This window comes from Synchiropus splendidus, chromosome 6, assembly GCF_027744825.2.
Source record: "Synchiropus splendidus isolate RoL2022-P1 chromosome 6, RoL_Sspl_1.0, whole genome shotgun sequence".
Classification (NCBI taxonomy): Eukaryota; Metazoa; Chordata; class Actinopteri; order Syngnathiformes; family Callionymidae; genus Synchiropus; species Synchiropus splendidus.
In genome coordinates, this window is record NC_071339.1 from 6,363,249 (window position 1) to 6,377,486 (window position 14,238).

The 14,238-nt window shown below is 42.0% G+C and overlaps 2 protein-coding genes across 6 annotated transcripts in view; one reads left to right on the plus strand and one right to left on the minus strand.

Annotated features, from left to right (window-relative positions):
• Positions 1-14,238, minus strand: part of LOC128760025 (deleted in malignant brain tumors 1 protein-like) — a 67,147-nt gene that overhangs the window by 29,179 nt on the left and 23,730 nt on the right. The gene's annotated exons all lie outside the window — the stretch shown is intronic.
• phactr3b (phosphatase and actin regulator 3b) overlaps positions 510-14,238 on the plus strand; it is a 34,439-nt gene continuing 20,710 nt past the window's right edge. For 2 of the 5 annotated variants that reach the window (XM_053866916.1, XM_053866920.1), the window contains exon 1: positions 510-727. In XM_053866916.1, coding sequence (XP_053722891.1) covers positions 625-727 — 103 coding nt within the window. In that variant the 5' untranslated portion in view covers positions 510-624. Of the gene's footprint in view, positions 728-10,200; positions 10,673-13,183; positions 14,065-14,238 lie in introns of those variants that run through there. The other 3 variants (XM_053866917.1, XM_053866918.1, XM_053866919.1) reach the window with 3 other exon arrangements.

Here is a 14,238-nt window from a genome sequence, read left to right on the forward strand (position 1 = left end):
CCCAGTTCCTTGAATTGTATGTGAAAAACATTGCTTCGCAGTTTAAAAACAACTATTTGTCACTTTTGTGGGGAATTTAATTTTAATTCTTTGAATTAATTTGAATTTGGATTGCAAGTATTGGTTTGGAGTACTGATGATGATGATGATGATGATGATGACTGTTCTCATTATTATTTTATTAACCATTTTATTGGAATGAAAATTGACAGGGAAGACACTCAAAAGAATAATGTAAATAAATGATGCGGAGTTCTGATGATTTCAGTGAAAGTGCCACAGTAAAGGAGCCGCAACAGTTATTGGAATGACATTTTAGTTGATCGATTTCGATTACAAACAGTTAACATGACTCATCAAGAGAAATTCCGAAGCCAAGAGGCACAAATTCTCACTGATTATTTTGACTCAAGAGACGTGAGCATGTATGAAGTGGGGGATTACGAGCGGCACTTGAAGGCGTCACGATGCTGCTGCGCTGATGACTTGACTCGCCGCTGCTCCTCCAACCAAAAAAAAAAAAAAAAAAAAAAACCCAGGCGCCACCAGGAGCTGCTGCAGAGGCGTCACTCCTGCCTCTTCCCATCCCCTGGATCTGTTCCGAACAGGACCCGGTTCGGCGACATGGCATCGGGTCTGGATGAGGAGCGCGTTCTGCAGCGCGGGAGGTCGAAGAGTGATCCGAGCAGCATCACCGAGGTCTGGCTGTCTGACGGGCGCACGGCAGGTCAGTGGTGGTGGAGGAGGTTTGGGAGCATCATACTCCGTTTTAACCCATCGACACGCCACTTACGGTCTAGTTTTCTCAGCGGCGTGTGTCATCATTCATCTGCTCCACACAGAAATGGCTCCAGTGTCGTGATCATGGATGTGCTTCTCCCACCTACTCAAACCAATCGCTCTTTACGCGCCGCAGTTGTTGCAATGTCAAAAATGATTTGGAGGGGCCAAGATTCAACACCTTGTCTCATTGGTTCATTTGCTCACTGCTTCTGTGGGTAGGGCATGTGGTGGAGCTGTCACCAGGCCTCCAGCTCAAACCCTACTGTACGAGGTGAAGGGGCATTTACTTTGGCTTGGGAATTAGAGACTCTTCTCCACTAACATTGGAGCAGGTGGAAAGGAATAGAACAGCCATGTACAATCCAACTATAGACCAGTGTTGAATGAGTTTGCCATCACATGTTGAGAGGAGGATGAGAGGGCTGTGTGTATATCTGGCTGTTTCCATGGCGATGTAAATGGCACAGCACTTGACAGCACCATCTCTCTCCCTCTCTCTCCATCTCCACTCAGGCCTGACCTGCGGCTCCACAACAACCACAACTGTCAAATATGATTTACTGATTTAAAAAATAAATAAACAATTAATCCCGCAGTCATTATCAGGCCTTTGCAAGGTTCCACCGTTCCTTGCCTGCAGTCGATCACCCCCTCCAGCAGAGCTAAACATAGCCCTTTCATACCAATGCAAGCCATCAATGAAAATAAAGAAAGAGAAAAAATACATTTAAAAATGTACTGTTTGGAGGGTGAGACAAAACAAGGATAACAAAAAATACAAAGATTATATAATTTGTATAATAAAAATATAATACAAATGAAGTACATAAAATGTTAATTATAATAAAACAGTTGAATTGAAAATGTATAAAATAAATGAGATTTTTAAGAAATAAAAGGGACTTTGGCGTTAATTCATCTTGGAACTTGAAGTCTGGATCACAAAAACTTACAATAATTTACAATCTCTAATACAAATAATGATTACGAAATAAGATTTTAAAAGAATAGGTAAAGCAATACATAATGGAAAAACAGTAACTGATTTAAAGAAGTGTATAAGTGTATGATGCCTGATGATGATTTTGGAAAGACAATACAAATGTTTATTTAAAAAAAAAAAAAAAAAAGGTAAAACACTGAAGCTACATGCATACATTTTTAATCTGGTCGAATTATAAAGATGACTGTGAAGCGGGAATATTAATATTGAAGTTGATATGAGACATGAATGGGGGAAAAAACGAAAGGTAAAGCACTGACAGGGCACATACCTATATACCTATATATACCTACTGTATTAAGTTTATAAAAATAAAAAATAATTAAAAAAAAACAGCATGCAGTCGAATCAATATTAGTAAAAAGTAAATAAAAATAAAAACTTGCAACTCCCTCTTGCAACTCACAAAAATAAGAGAAAGAAAGACGGAAAATTGAACAAATAAAACTGAAAAATATAAATAACATTAGGATTGTGAATATCGGTCAGAATATGGTAAACAAAATAAAATGTGAAAAAAGGCAAGTGTAGCTGTCAAATGATCACAACAAGGCAGTTTCTTGGTAGAGATGCAGCCCTCTACTTAGTCATAATTTAGATCAGTGTTTTTATACTCTGTCCTCACAGTAACTGGACAATTACGTGGTGATTTGTCCGGCCAAGTGTCGTCACGATGGCCTGGTCTGAACTAGCATAAATAACAAGGTATAAGGCGGGCGGAGGTGCATTCATCTGCCTTTGTCGCACGGTAATTCATCAAACTGTGCCGTGAAGATAAACACTTTTGGCAGAATTGGAGTAAGCTTTGAATCTTCACATCCTGCCCTTCCCCGGTTATTTTAGGAGCTTGTGCGACTCTCCTGAATATTTTTAAATCTCATGCAACATCGAGACAAAACAATGAACAATTGCTTGCTTGTCCAGTGATAGGCAACAGCAATAAGTATCATTTTCATGTGGACTTTCATTTGACAAGACAAAAAAAAAAGAAAGAAAGAAAGAGGCAAAGCCTTGTGCCTCGCCGGGACGTCCCTTGGTCTCACTGACTTCAGGACCCCAGAGAGCTGCACAGCAGGCCTGTGAGAGCATGACATCATTCTGCACCAACTATAATAACAAGAGGACACGGTGAAGGACAGTGTCATTACAACTTTGTCTTGCACTTGAATAGTAATGATTGTGTAATGACCAAATACATATGATGAGATCATTTTTAAAATAAAATATTATAAAATATATTAGCCATGACTCACAAACATAGCACATGGATGTTGTTTTAGTTAACAGAAGCAAACAGACGAGAAGGTTTGCACTTCAGATAATTGAATATTGTAATTGAAACAACATTTTCCCAAGTTCATCAGAGACTGATTAGAATGGCATTTCCAAATTGACACACGCCTTGCAAAGTGTCGACGTTGATTGAACAAAATCATGCCTCCGACATCAGTGAGCATAGTTGAATGCTTAAAGAGCTTTGTTGTATTTTCACCAACAGTACAGGTCAGAATACTAAACACATCATGGGTGTAACTGAATGCGATATAATACCCATAAAAGGCAAGATGACAACAGATGTAGCCCCAGCTGAGGGTGTGGCTTGTATCAAGCTATTGTTTTGTCTTGCTCTCAAATTAGCTGTGTTTGAAAAACCTCTTAGTGGTCACAGTTAATCTGACCATTAAAGAACAAGTAACTCTTTCCTGCCAGAAAACCAACTATCACATTCAGGCTAACGTACAGTATGACAAGCTTAGCTGTCAACTAATCTGACATTTCGGGGGCCTAATGCCGGGTGTTTCCGATTTCAGACAGATCAGGCAGATGAGCAGTAATCCACTAGCCTTACGATATATGAGGTTAATGTAGCATGGATTAGCGTCACCCCAATCCTTGTTCAGTCCTTTTTGATGTAAGTCAGGAAGTGAGCAACAATATGATCAAGACTCTTTTTTTTATTTTTGTCAGATGCCAGATGGAACACACTGTTCCCCTCACCTGTTTTGTACAGTACGTCTTGTTTCGTGTCGTCGTGTTTTCTTCCACTTTATTGGTATTACATGATCTGGCAAGACAATCCAGGGTTTAGTGGGCGACAATTGCGGGACACCCTGGACAGGTTCCCAGTCCATCCTTGGGAATATCCTGCAGAGTAGACAACTACTGAACGGTGCAAGTTGTCCCATGAAGACTAGGATTTGAGGCCACAAATGTTTGACTTGAGGCCCAGTTGTTGAAGTGTTTGAAGTAGGGTGTAAGAAAATATTGATTCACTCAAATATCACTGTAGTGCTGTATTAATATTTTCAGCACACTACATCAATATTTACTTTACTTTCTGATGTGTTTTTGAGTTGTATTAAGGCTTACGGACACTAGTGGTGGGCAGACGTGGTCTCATGAAACAATAATACAGGGTTGATGAAACAGTGTCCTAACTTTCAGATGCCACTAGATGGCGCTGTTGGTTTAGAAATGCTGAGATGTTTCATTGAATTTGCATTTTACCGCAGACAGTTCCATCTGGTGGTCTCTGAAAATCAGTACACTGAGTATTGAAACCTCATCTACCCTTCAGTACTGTGTCATGAAACACCTTTCCTCCTTCAGCACCTTGGAATAGACAAAGAACTCTTGCGAGTGGTCCAGCCTGGTTCGGAATGTCAGAGATAGCTAGCCACTTCGGTGGTTGAGGGCTTGACCAGCACCTCGGCAAAAACAAGAGTACTGTTGTTTTTAAGACATGCCATGCCAGAGTCCAGTACTCACAGAGCACAAGAAACCAACTATCTCGGTGCTGCACCAATGTGGCATCACAGTTAACAGCTAACAGAGAACGAGGGGACGCTGCTGAGACAGTTATAGTACTGTTAGCTTTCTATATTATGTGTTTTTGTCCCTGTAAATAATAGCTCTTGTTGACAAGTATTACAATATAATGCCGTATTTACAGTACTGCAGCATATCGTACAGCATCGTTTTGAGTATTGTATCACCATGTATGGTTGAAGATGTTGCTTGAAGGTTCAGAGGATAAATGTGTTTGGGACAGGGTTACATTTCCCAATCCTTCTCATAATGACCCATCAAAAAAAACACCCACGCCCTGAATGTATAATGTGATCTGCAGACCAGTTTTGGACCACCACCCCCTCCCCCACAACCAACACCCACATAAGCAACGTACACTAATATCTGGGCCACAAACAACAACCCCGTCACTTACAGTAGCATCTCCACTACACAGCTCCGAATTACTTCCCTGAACTGAAGCGGCGAGGAGGTACATGAAAGAGATACATTTCTGGTATTTATTTCCGCAGCCAACGCACATTTTTCCCTGGAAATATACTCTACACTTGAATGCATTTGAATGTGAGAAACTAGGCAGCCTTCACCTTTTAGTTTCCAGTGTTTTCCATCTGAAATACTTGAGTCCAGAGGTGTATTTTAAGAAACAGATCAAGATTTTCCAGGCAGAGTGTAATCTACCCGATGACTGAGCTTGGCACATAAAGAAGGCACTTGACTTAAGCCGTTTGCCGTTTACACATTAAGGATCTTTTATGAATGTTTCATGTGCTGACCTAATTCCTTTCAGAGCTGAGTAAAAGCAATATGTTGCACATGAGAACACGGCTGCACACGCGGTCACATCCGCGTCACATCCCACAAACACACTAACGCTAGCCAGATGGCTAATATAGTTCAATAGACCTCGCAGGAAAATGCGTCTGACCGATAACAGCGAACGTTTCATCACCAGATGAAGAAATCCTGCTTCTTTTTGCCAGTTATAAATAAAACATGCCCTCGGGTAGACATGCAGGGATCACTTGGACTGCTCGGCGAAAATAATGATGAGGAGTGGGAGGAGGGGCGAAGGCAGCAGCAGGAATCAGGCTTTTGGAACTGAGGGTCTGAACATCTGTATAGCTCTTTAGAATTAAAACTAATCTGCACCCAGACGCACGTGTAGTCGACTTTTAAAGGGTTTCATCACACTCTTCTTCCTGAGACGCTGCCACATGCCTTAAAACGTAAATGAAGAAGCAAGTAAAATGCTCAAGATTATTGTATGTTGACTCTATTGACTGAGCTACACCATTGAAAATGAACATAATCGATATCATATATTTATCTTTGAGTCAGGTTCTTAGTATTCCTGTCTTTAACACCGGGATCCATACGGAGGAAAATCCATAACAAGCTATGTCGTGACTACATCTCGATATGAGTCATAACAGAAGCTGCGCATTTTCTTTTTCTCCGCACCTCAGTCTGTATGTTTTTAAAGTTTAGACAAATGTTCAGTTTCGTTTGACACCATTACTGGACACTCAGTTGAACCTGTGATGGAGTTGGAGCCCCTGCCTGTTGCAGAAGTGCAGTTGTCTGGCTCCAGAGCAACCTTGAAACAGCCTCTCCAGAGGAATCCCGCTTGCTAATTGTTGTGCAGCTCACGTTTTAAAGCAGTGTCTCCCCCAAAGTCTGTTTTGTTGCTGGGACTCTGCTGCACACGGTCAGCGCTGCAGCTGAAGCTGAATGACTCAGCATTGGAGTTATGTACAGAAAATTACCGCATCATTTTCTCCCACATTGCAGTAAAAGCTGATGCCACACATCTCTCCAGGCTTAACCTGAAAAACGTTAGAAAGAACTCAGTGAAGCCTGTGTTATTTATTTGAAATAAATCTGTACTTGAGGAAGTGATTGTGTTTTGCGTACAGTAGAGGAAAAATTGTGAGCAATGTGATCTGCTATTTGCGAGGCTGACTTGTGGGACTCCATCAGAACTAACATAACAGAAATTAGCATCGTAGAGAGGCTTGTGGACAAGCTTGCAGACACATGATGAGGTAAGATTCGAGATGTCAGAGATGGAGACACCAGGAAAAAGTAGAAGAGGAAGACAACCAATGAGGATTCAGGACTAGGGAGGATGGTAACAGCAGGATACGGTGCAGGAGGCTGCCCCAAGAGAAAAAAAAAAAGTTGAATTTCTCTGACGTTTTTGTATGACAATGGTGGATCTTGTTGCAGAAGTTGTTTCCCTGCAACACAGCCCTGGATGCATTTGCAACAATATGGATTGTCAGTCTAGGGGCTCTTTTTTTGCTGAAGGTATAACTCGTTTTCTTCTGCAGTCATGAAACAGTCTTGTAACTTTGCCGATTGTCAATGTACATTCAAGTGATATTGTTATTTATTTACATTACGAGAATTATTGTTGGTATTGTTGGAACAGGGTCCTGTAAAAAAGACCACAAATGCCTGGTCTAAAAGGTCTTTTGACCAGATATTTTGTCATCTGGTCGATCAGATGTGGTAATAATTGCAGTGTTTTTTTTAAGACATTAACATCAATAATATTTGAGCGATTTGGTGGTTTTTGAAGAATAATAAAAGGAGCTTTCAAGGTAAAACTTAAATGTCATACATTGGCATTCACTTGTACAGTTTCTGAACATCTGACGCTGGACAAAGAGGAGGGGCTCCCAGGCTAAAATTGGGCCACAAAACTGTATCCTGAGTGCCACAAATGGCCTGAAGGCCACAAGTTTGAGATATAGATTGATTTTGAACATGCTTTCCTTCACCCCAACCACCATCTTTCTTATACATGAAGCACTGCCCTCAGCATGGGGATATGTCGCAGATTCTAAAGTCTAAAACGTCGACATGCAAGACTGAAGGATGCCTTTGACGCCAGTTGAAAGACGCAAAAGTCCCCTTTCCCAGCATCAATATTTCACACCATGGGAGTGAGGATTATTATTATTATTATTTATTTATTTATTTTTCTCCGGTTTCCTCCCACAACCCAAAGACATGTTCACTAGGTTAATTGGACACTCTGACAGTGACCCCAGGTGCATGCGTGTGTGTGTGTGTGAATGGTGTGAGTATGTGTGCCCTGCAATGGACTTGCGACCTGTCCAGGGTGTATTCCCGCCTCTCGCTTATTGACTGCTGGGAGAGGCTCCAGCGACTCCCCGCAACCCTGAACAGGACTAAGCACTGGTGAATTGACTATGTATGTATTATCATCATTATTAATAATAAGACATTCAAGCCATCGGGGGATTATGGCGATTATCGTTTTCCTTGTGAAAGCATGGGTATTTTAGACCCCTACTCAACTAAACTTGCATCGCAGGTTGTGAGTAAAGCAGGTTCAAATCCAACTTGAGTTGGATTGCTCTGGGCTTCCTCGCTGTTTCAAGCTGCAGAGCATCTGTGGCGCACACAAGCAGATGTGAACATGTGTATTCCCACAGCACACACCACAAACCTACATTCGTTTCTTATCTGACGGAATGAGTTGCATTTCAAAGACGGCCGTTGAATCAGTGACCTTTCTTGTGTACTGTTGTTCAACGTATGACCCTATGGTACTTAGTTCATTGAAGTGAGACATTTAATTAAAGCAACATTTGCATACAGAGGCTGTAATAGTTGAGATTTATCCCTCAGAAATGTCTTTAAGGTCACCGGCCATGTGAGAGCGATGAGCTGTGACAGGCGCGGCAGGAAGTTGCAGGAGGCGGGAGCACGACTCGTTGGGAGGTCGCTGAACTCATGTTGGCCGATGGACTTTAAGGATATAGTTCCTCGTAAATATTCAATCCATCGCAACTAAATGTAAACACATACAAGAAAATATATGAAAGACAAAACACTTGGATTTACACATCGTCTGGACAGTGGGTCGATGACCAACGGTTGGTGGGGTTTTGTCTGTCTCTCAGTGAAGACTCTTCAGTGACAAGTGCTTCTTCTTCTGCGCTGTCTTTCATTCATCTATTGTCACTTGGTCTTTTCTTTATTTTGAGCCTAGTTTATGAACAACGAGCCATTCATGTGGGCAGTTTTCCCGACGACCTTCTGTGCTCTGCGATATTAATGAGCGCTTGTAAATATTGAACAGAGACTCGCGTTCAAGCCTGCAGCTGTGCCGACACTCCTTTCACTGACTCGTGTGTCCCTGAGGAGAGACTGTGCTGTTGACTTTTATCATCTCTGACATGCTCCGTCCTTCCTGCTATCAATGTTTTAGTGGCCACGAGAAGATCGATCCAAAACCACAAAAGTTTTGTTTACACTGCAAGTGATGTTATCTGAATAATTGATAGTAAGTCCTCTACAAACGGTGACAGTGTATGAATCTGATTCAGTTTGTGGCGACACCAACACTATGTTTCATTGTGTCAGTAATGTAAAGATGCACTTTTAACACAAGTATTTATTTCCTTTTACAAACTTACATTGTCTGTAATGTGTCAGTAACTATGGCATTTTATTCTTATTTATTTCTTAAGGGCAAGTGTAGAAATGTCCCTGCTCCCATCAAGCAATAGTTTGATGATTTTTATACATCTTCAAATACATTTCAATGGTACATTGGTACCTCGGTTCTCGACCACAATCCGTTCCAGGCGGCCGTCCGAGAAGCAAATTGTTCGAAACCTGAATCGATTTTCCCATTACAATGAATGGAAAAAGAACTAATGCGTTCCAAGCCTTAAAATAGTCTTTTGTAGGAGTGAATGTAGAGTGTCTGCTGCAGGTGCGCTGTTCCTCTATGTGTGTGGCCGCTGCATGTGGGAGGGGTTGCCGAGTGAGTGACGTCTCTCCAGAAGTGAAGAGGTGCCCGGTGCGTGTCCAGCTCTGAATGTGCGCTTCTGTGCAGTTTGGCTGTGACAAAGTCATAAACCAAGTCACGCTCTGTCCCAGACTCGCCTCATCACTGTCCCAGCTCCAGCCCACAACAGGACATCAAACCCTGGAGTGGAGGTGTGGAGAGCGAGCACCTCCCCTGTGACACTCTACCACGGTCCAGTGCGGAGACAGGAAAGGTTTTAGACCTCAGTATGAAGAAAAAACAGTCAGTAAATGGAGCTAACGGGACACGTCTGCATACAGAGGCTGCGTTATACACAATAACAAAGAGCGTCGTGGGTCAGCTGATCGGTCCACGCACGTTATGTTTCTTCCGGCTTTTTTCAGGGCGTTCGAGTTCTGGATTTTCGTTCGAAATCCGAAGCAAAAAAATCTCAAAATATTTGTTCGAAGTCCAAGACGTTCGAAAACCGAGGTACCACTGTACTTTCAATTTGCCTTTATCAATGATGTATAATATGATTTATTCAGTATAAATTGGAAAGATATACTTGAAATATCTCTTGTGCCTTCAAGATATTTGACAAACAAGTGTTTTTTGTTTTTTTGCGAACCCTTCGGACACCACAGTCCAAAGAGGGGGTACTTTATTAATGGTCCATTGATCAGTGAGTCTATGGCCAGTATTAACATGTGAAAATGTTAGATATTATTAGCAATTTCTATTGAGTGACACGTTCACTTGCTAGAGACGTTCATGTTCAGTAGACAGTGTAGATGTGATTATAGAAACATAAAATATTTTTGCATTATCCAGGTCTGCATTGTTTTTCTGTCCTTTGAAACTTCAATTAAAGTAGTGCTTCTGATACGGTGTCAGAAACGACGTATGACTAGCGTTCTACTTTACCTCTTGACAGCCTGAAATGTATATATACAATAAGAGTTGTTGTATTAAATCTGCCACCGGCACATATAAGTTCGCGGGTGTGTATCATTTATGTTGCCCTCCTCTTCCGCCGGGAGGGGCGGGAACGCTTGGTTCATCATCCTCGTAGCCAGCGAAGGATGTAATCCGCCCGCCTCCATTCTCACTCCAGTCGCTACTATCGCCGCTTAAAGAGCTCTTTAAAATATTTTTTTTTAACCGTATTTGGCTTGTTTTCTGCCACATTTTGGGAATATATCACACTTCTGACCCGGGCTGCATGAAGTGAGCAGCGAGTTTACGAGGGACCCAGCCGTATAAAATCCACAAAACAAGTAAGTTTGCGCTAGAAAATGACTTTAACTGACATAGTTTGATGTTGACAAGAGGTATGTTTGAGTGTTTTCTCGTGTGAACTCGTCATAAATGTGTGTCAAAGGAGTCCTGACTTGAACTATTTAAAGTAAATAACGCTGTTGTTTAGTCATATCAAATACTTAAAAACTACTTCAAATAATTTCTGGTGTTATTTTATTATTATTATTATTATTGTAAAAATAATTAGACTTTTGTTTGTTGTTTGACTTTTCACTTTCCTCTAACGTTGATAACATGTTTCAGCCATTTCACTTCGAATTTCACCGACGCATTTGCATAGCAACACATTCTTGCTGAAATAAATATTTCATTCTAACTTGCAAATTAAAAATACAGTGGCTGTGTCACTTGCATTACGCATCATTACACACCGGCCGCCCATTGGCTGCATCCCTCCATCCTTCTCCCGTCCGCCCAGCAACTCCCTATTTCTCATGCCGTGGTGATTCTCTGCAGCATCCAGCGTGGTTACCATGGCAACGGCAGCCCTGACCCTCAGCGCCACAGTTACTTACCGCACGCTTGACCTGAATTCTTCACAACATCCTTCGCATGCAGTCGTTCCACTGGCTGCTGACCTGCTGGGGGTTGTGGACAGAGCTGGATTCACACACTGATATTACACATTTATTCAGACTTAGAACCACAAAGTATTATTTACCTAATGCCAATGCAAAATATAACATACGTTTTATAATTTATAAAGGTTTATATTATGAAAACAGTGCTGTTAATTAATGTTATTTATGATTTCATATAGTTTTGGAGGCAGGTATATCATGTTTCTAATCCAAAAATGTATTTTTACTCAAAATTAGCTTCCATTCTGACTTATCTCTGCGTTCTAGTGATCTGTCCAGGGTGTCCACAGCCCAAATACAGTATACAGGGTCCGGCCGTAACATAGTGCAACCAGGGAAAGGGCAAATGGAAAGGAATATGAATTTACTTCTGCACTATTTGTTGTGATCATTGACTCTCAAAATTAGAGGTTGACCTTCTCGCCACACTCTATAGCCTTATAACAAGGAGGCAAAGAACGCCACAGCACTGTTGGTCACACAGTCCAACCCACAGATACAGAAACTTTTCCACTGGGGACTTATAAAATGGTGCTTCTGTGGGCAGATGAATCAGCCCGAATAATCTCCAGCTCCCACCAGTGTGTGAAAAACCTCTGTGAACTTCTCCATGCTGAACAGTTGCTGACATAGCCGCCTGTGTCTGTGCTGGAGATCAGTGTAAATATAGAACCTGCTTGGAAAGGAACAGTGTGCGATGTTTATTTCCCAGCTCGGGGAACGTGGGTTCAGAATCAGCTTGTCAGTTTGTGTTTAGCTGATAAATACTGTTTTATTTATCAGATACTGCAAACAGCCACATTTACTTGTCATTCCAAATCACCGTCTCAATTAATGAATCAGCACAAGAACACAGAGGGAAGACAGTTTCCTCGGTGCTACATGAAATTAACAAACATACGAAGCTATGCTTTGTCAAAAAGGCGTCCATGAAAAAGGAAATGCTGTTCTCATTCTGTGTACACTAAAAAAGTCAATAAAACTCCATTTCCCCTTATGATGCGGATGCTAGGTCGCCATTACTGGGTGAAACAATGGCGCCACCTAGTGTCCTAACCGGAGGTACCAACTCTGTAAGCAAACGGGAGGAAGTCGCAAGTAATATCAACGAAGATTTGAAGTGTTTGTCAACAGGTTTGTGTCAATTACCGGAGTTAGCTTTATTCAAGTCACGTCGTTTTGGAAGCAATGAGGCAACGCGAGGACCACAGGTCAAGTCCGGGTCCAAGGTTCTCATGAATGGCCCATCTCCACATTTGTTAGTGTGCTCCACATTTTTACACCCAAAATGAAGTGTACATTTGGTTCGTCTGCTGTCAGCCTTCTTCGTTAAACAGCCTTCCTAAAGAATGTATGTTCTTCACAGTACTTGCGTCAGACATCATGAAAGGCATACATCCTCTGGTGCAACTGTTCTCTTCAGCAGATAATGTCAGTTTAAAGGCTGTGGAGGGACTATTTCCACGAGCGCTCCCCGAGCCACCCACAGCTCAGCTGTGGGCTCCCTGAGGTGTTTGCTTGTTGTCAGAGCCAGACTGTGGAGGAGTATCTATTTATGTCCTCTCTCTGAGGAGCCTCTCCTCATTCTCCTTCTCCTTGTGTCAGCTGCTATGTTGATCACGGTCATCTAGTCGTAGACTTAACACCACTCCACAGCCTTAGTCTTCAGTGTGGTGAGTTTGAGGGGTCCAAAAGAGAGAAGATTTCACTGAATAAGATGACGCTGATATGAAAATGTCAGACGACATTAATGTTTATATGTCTGCAGGTACATTTAGGTCATCCTATCATCCATTTTTCTGCGTCCTCTTATGACACATGAGATGTTTCCACAAAGCTTACGGATACAGGCCAAACGGAGCAGTGCCACCGGAAACCATAGGGGGCAGTGTTGCTGTTACTCCCCGATAAGCAGCTCTTATGAGACACAAAGAACACATAACAATGGCGGAAATTCTCCGTCCTCCAGTCGCGATATATTTAACAGCCTCACCAACCACCGCCTCCCACAACGCTGTCTTTGTTTTCCTCTTTTGTGCAAGAGGTATACGATCAATACGTCTTCCACAGTCGCCATGTTGGTTTGGGAGTTTCTTGTCGTCATAAACATTTGACTCCGAACTGCTCCCCCTGTTGGATGTATAGGTGAACAGCAATATCAACGTAAAGACCGGATGAAGCATGTGATCAGTGACGGTAATGTTTGAAACAGATGATAAATTGGCTTTGTCACATATAATGTATTCATTGAAGCGAAAATAAATTCATAGATTCAAGATTCACCAATCTGTCAACAGATTGTGTTGCGGCCTGGAAATACTCCTGATCTTAATCTGATCAGAAATGAATTGATAATGGACAGAGATTGAGTCACTGCAGTGTCCAAGTACATCTGCAAATAGCATTACCGTTTATCCAAGTGTCGTGTTGGTCATTTCTTTAAATTGAAGTCCAAATTCGTATGCTTAGTACTGACTAGCAGAGCAGGTCCGACATTTCTGCGAGGCCACATCTATTTTGAAAGCTGATGATTTAGCTAGCAATGAAGGTTAGCTGACACGGAACATGATGTCTTGTGTCGAGATGAGTAAACAAGCGGCTGTTACGGATGTAAGGAGAGAGTTAAATCCCTGTCAGAACTCTCTGCCTTCCCCTCCAAATAAAGTCACATTTCATTCGGTCCACATTGGTCGTCCAAGAGGTGTTTTTTGATGTGTTCCGTTGTGCGTGTGTTTGACGGCGGAAAGATCTGGCTGCCCTCAAACCATGTGAGTCACACAGAAACAATGCAATTCTCTGTCTTCCTCGCTGCTCGCTTTTTCTCTGAATTTAGGCTGAAAGCATTTGAAGGCACTGACCCACATGCGCCATACTAATCGTGGTGCTTCCTGAGAGTGAATGTTTTTCCGATTGCACTGCCGGGATCTGTCTGTATGTCATCT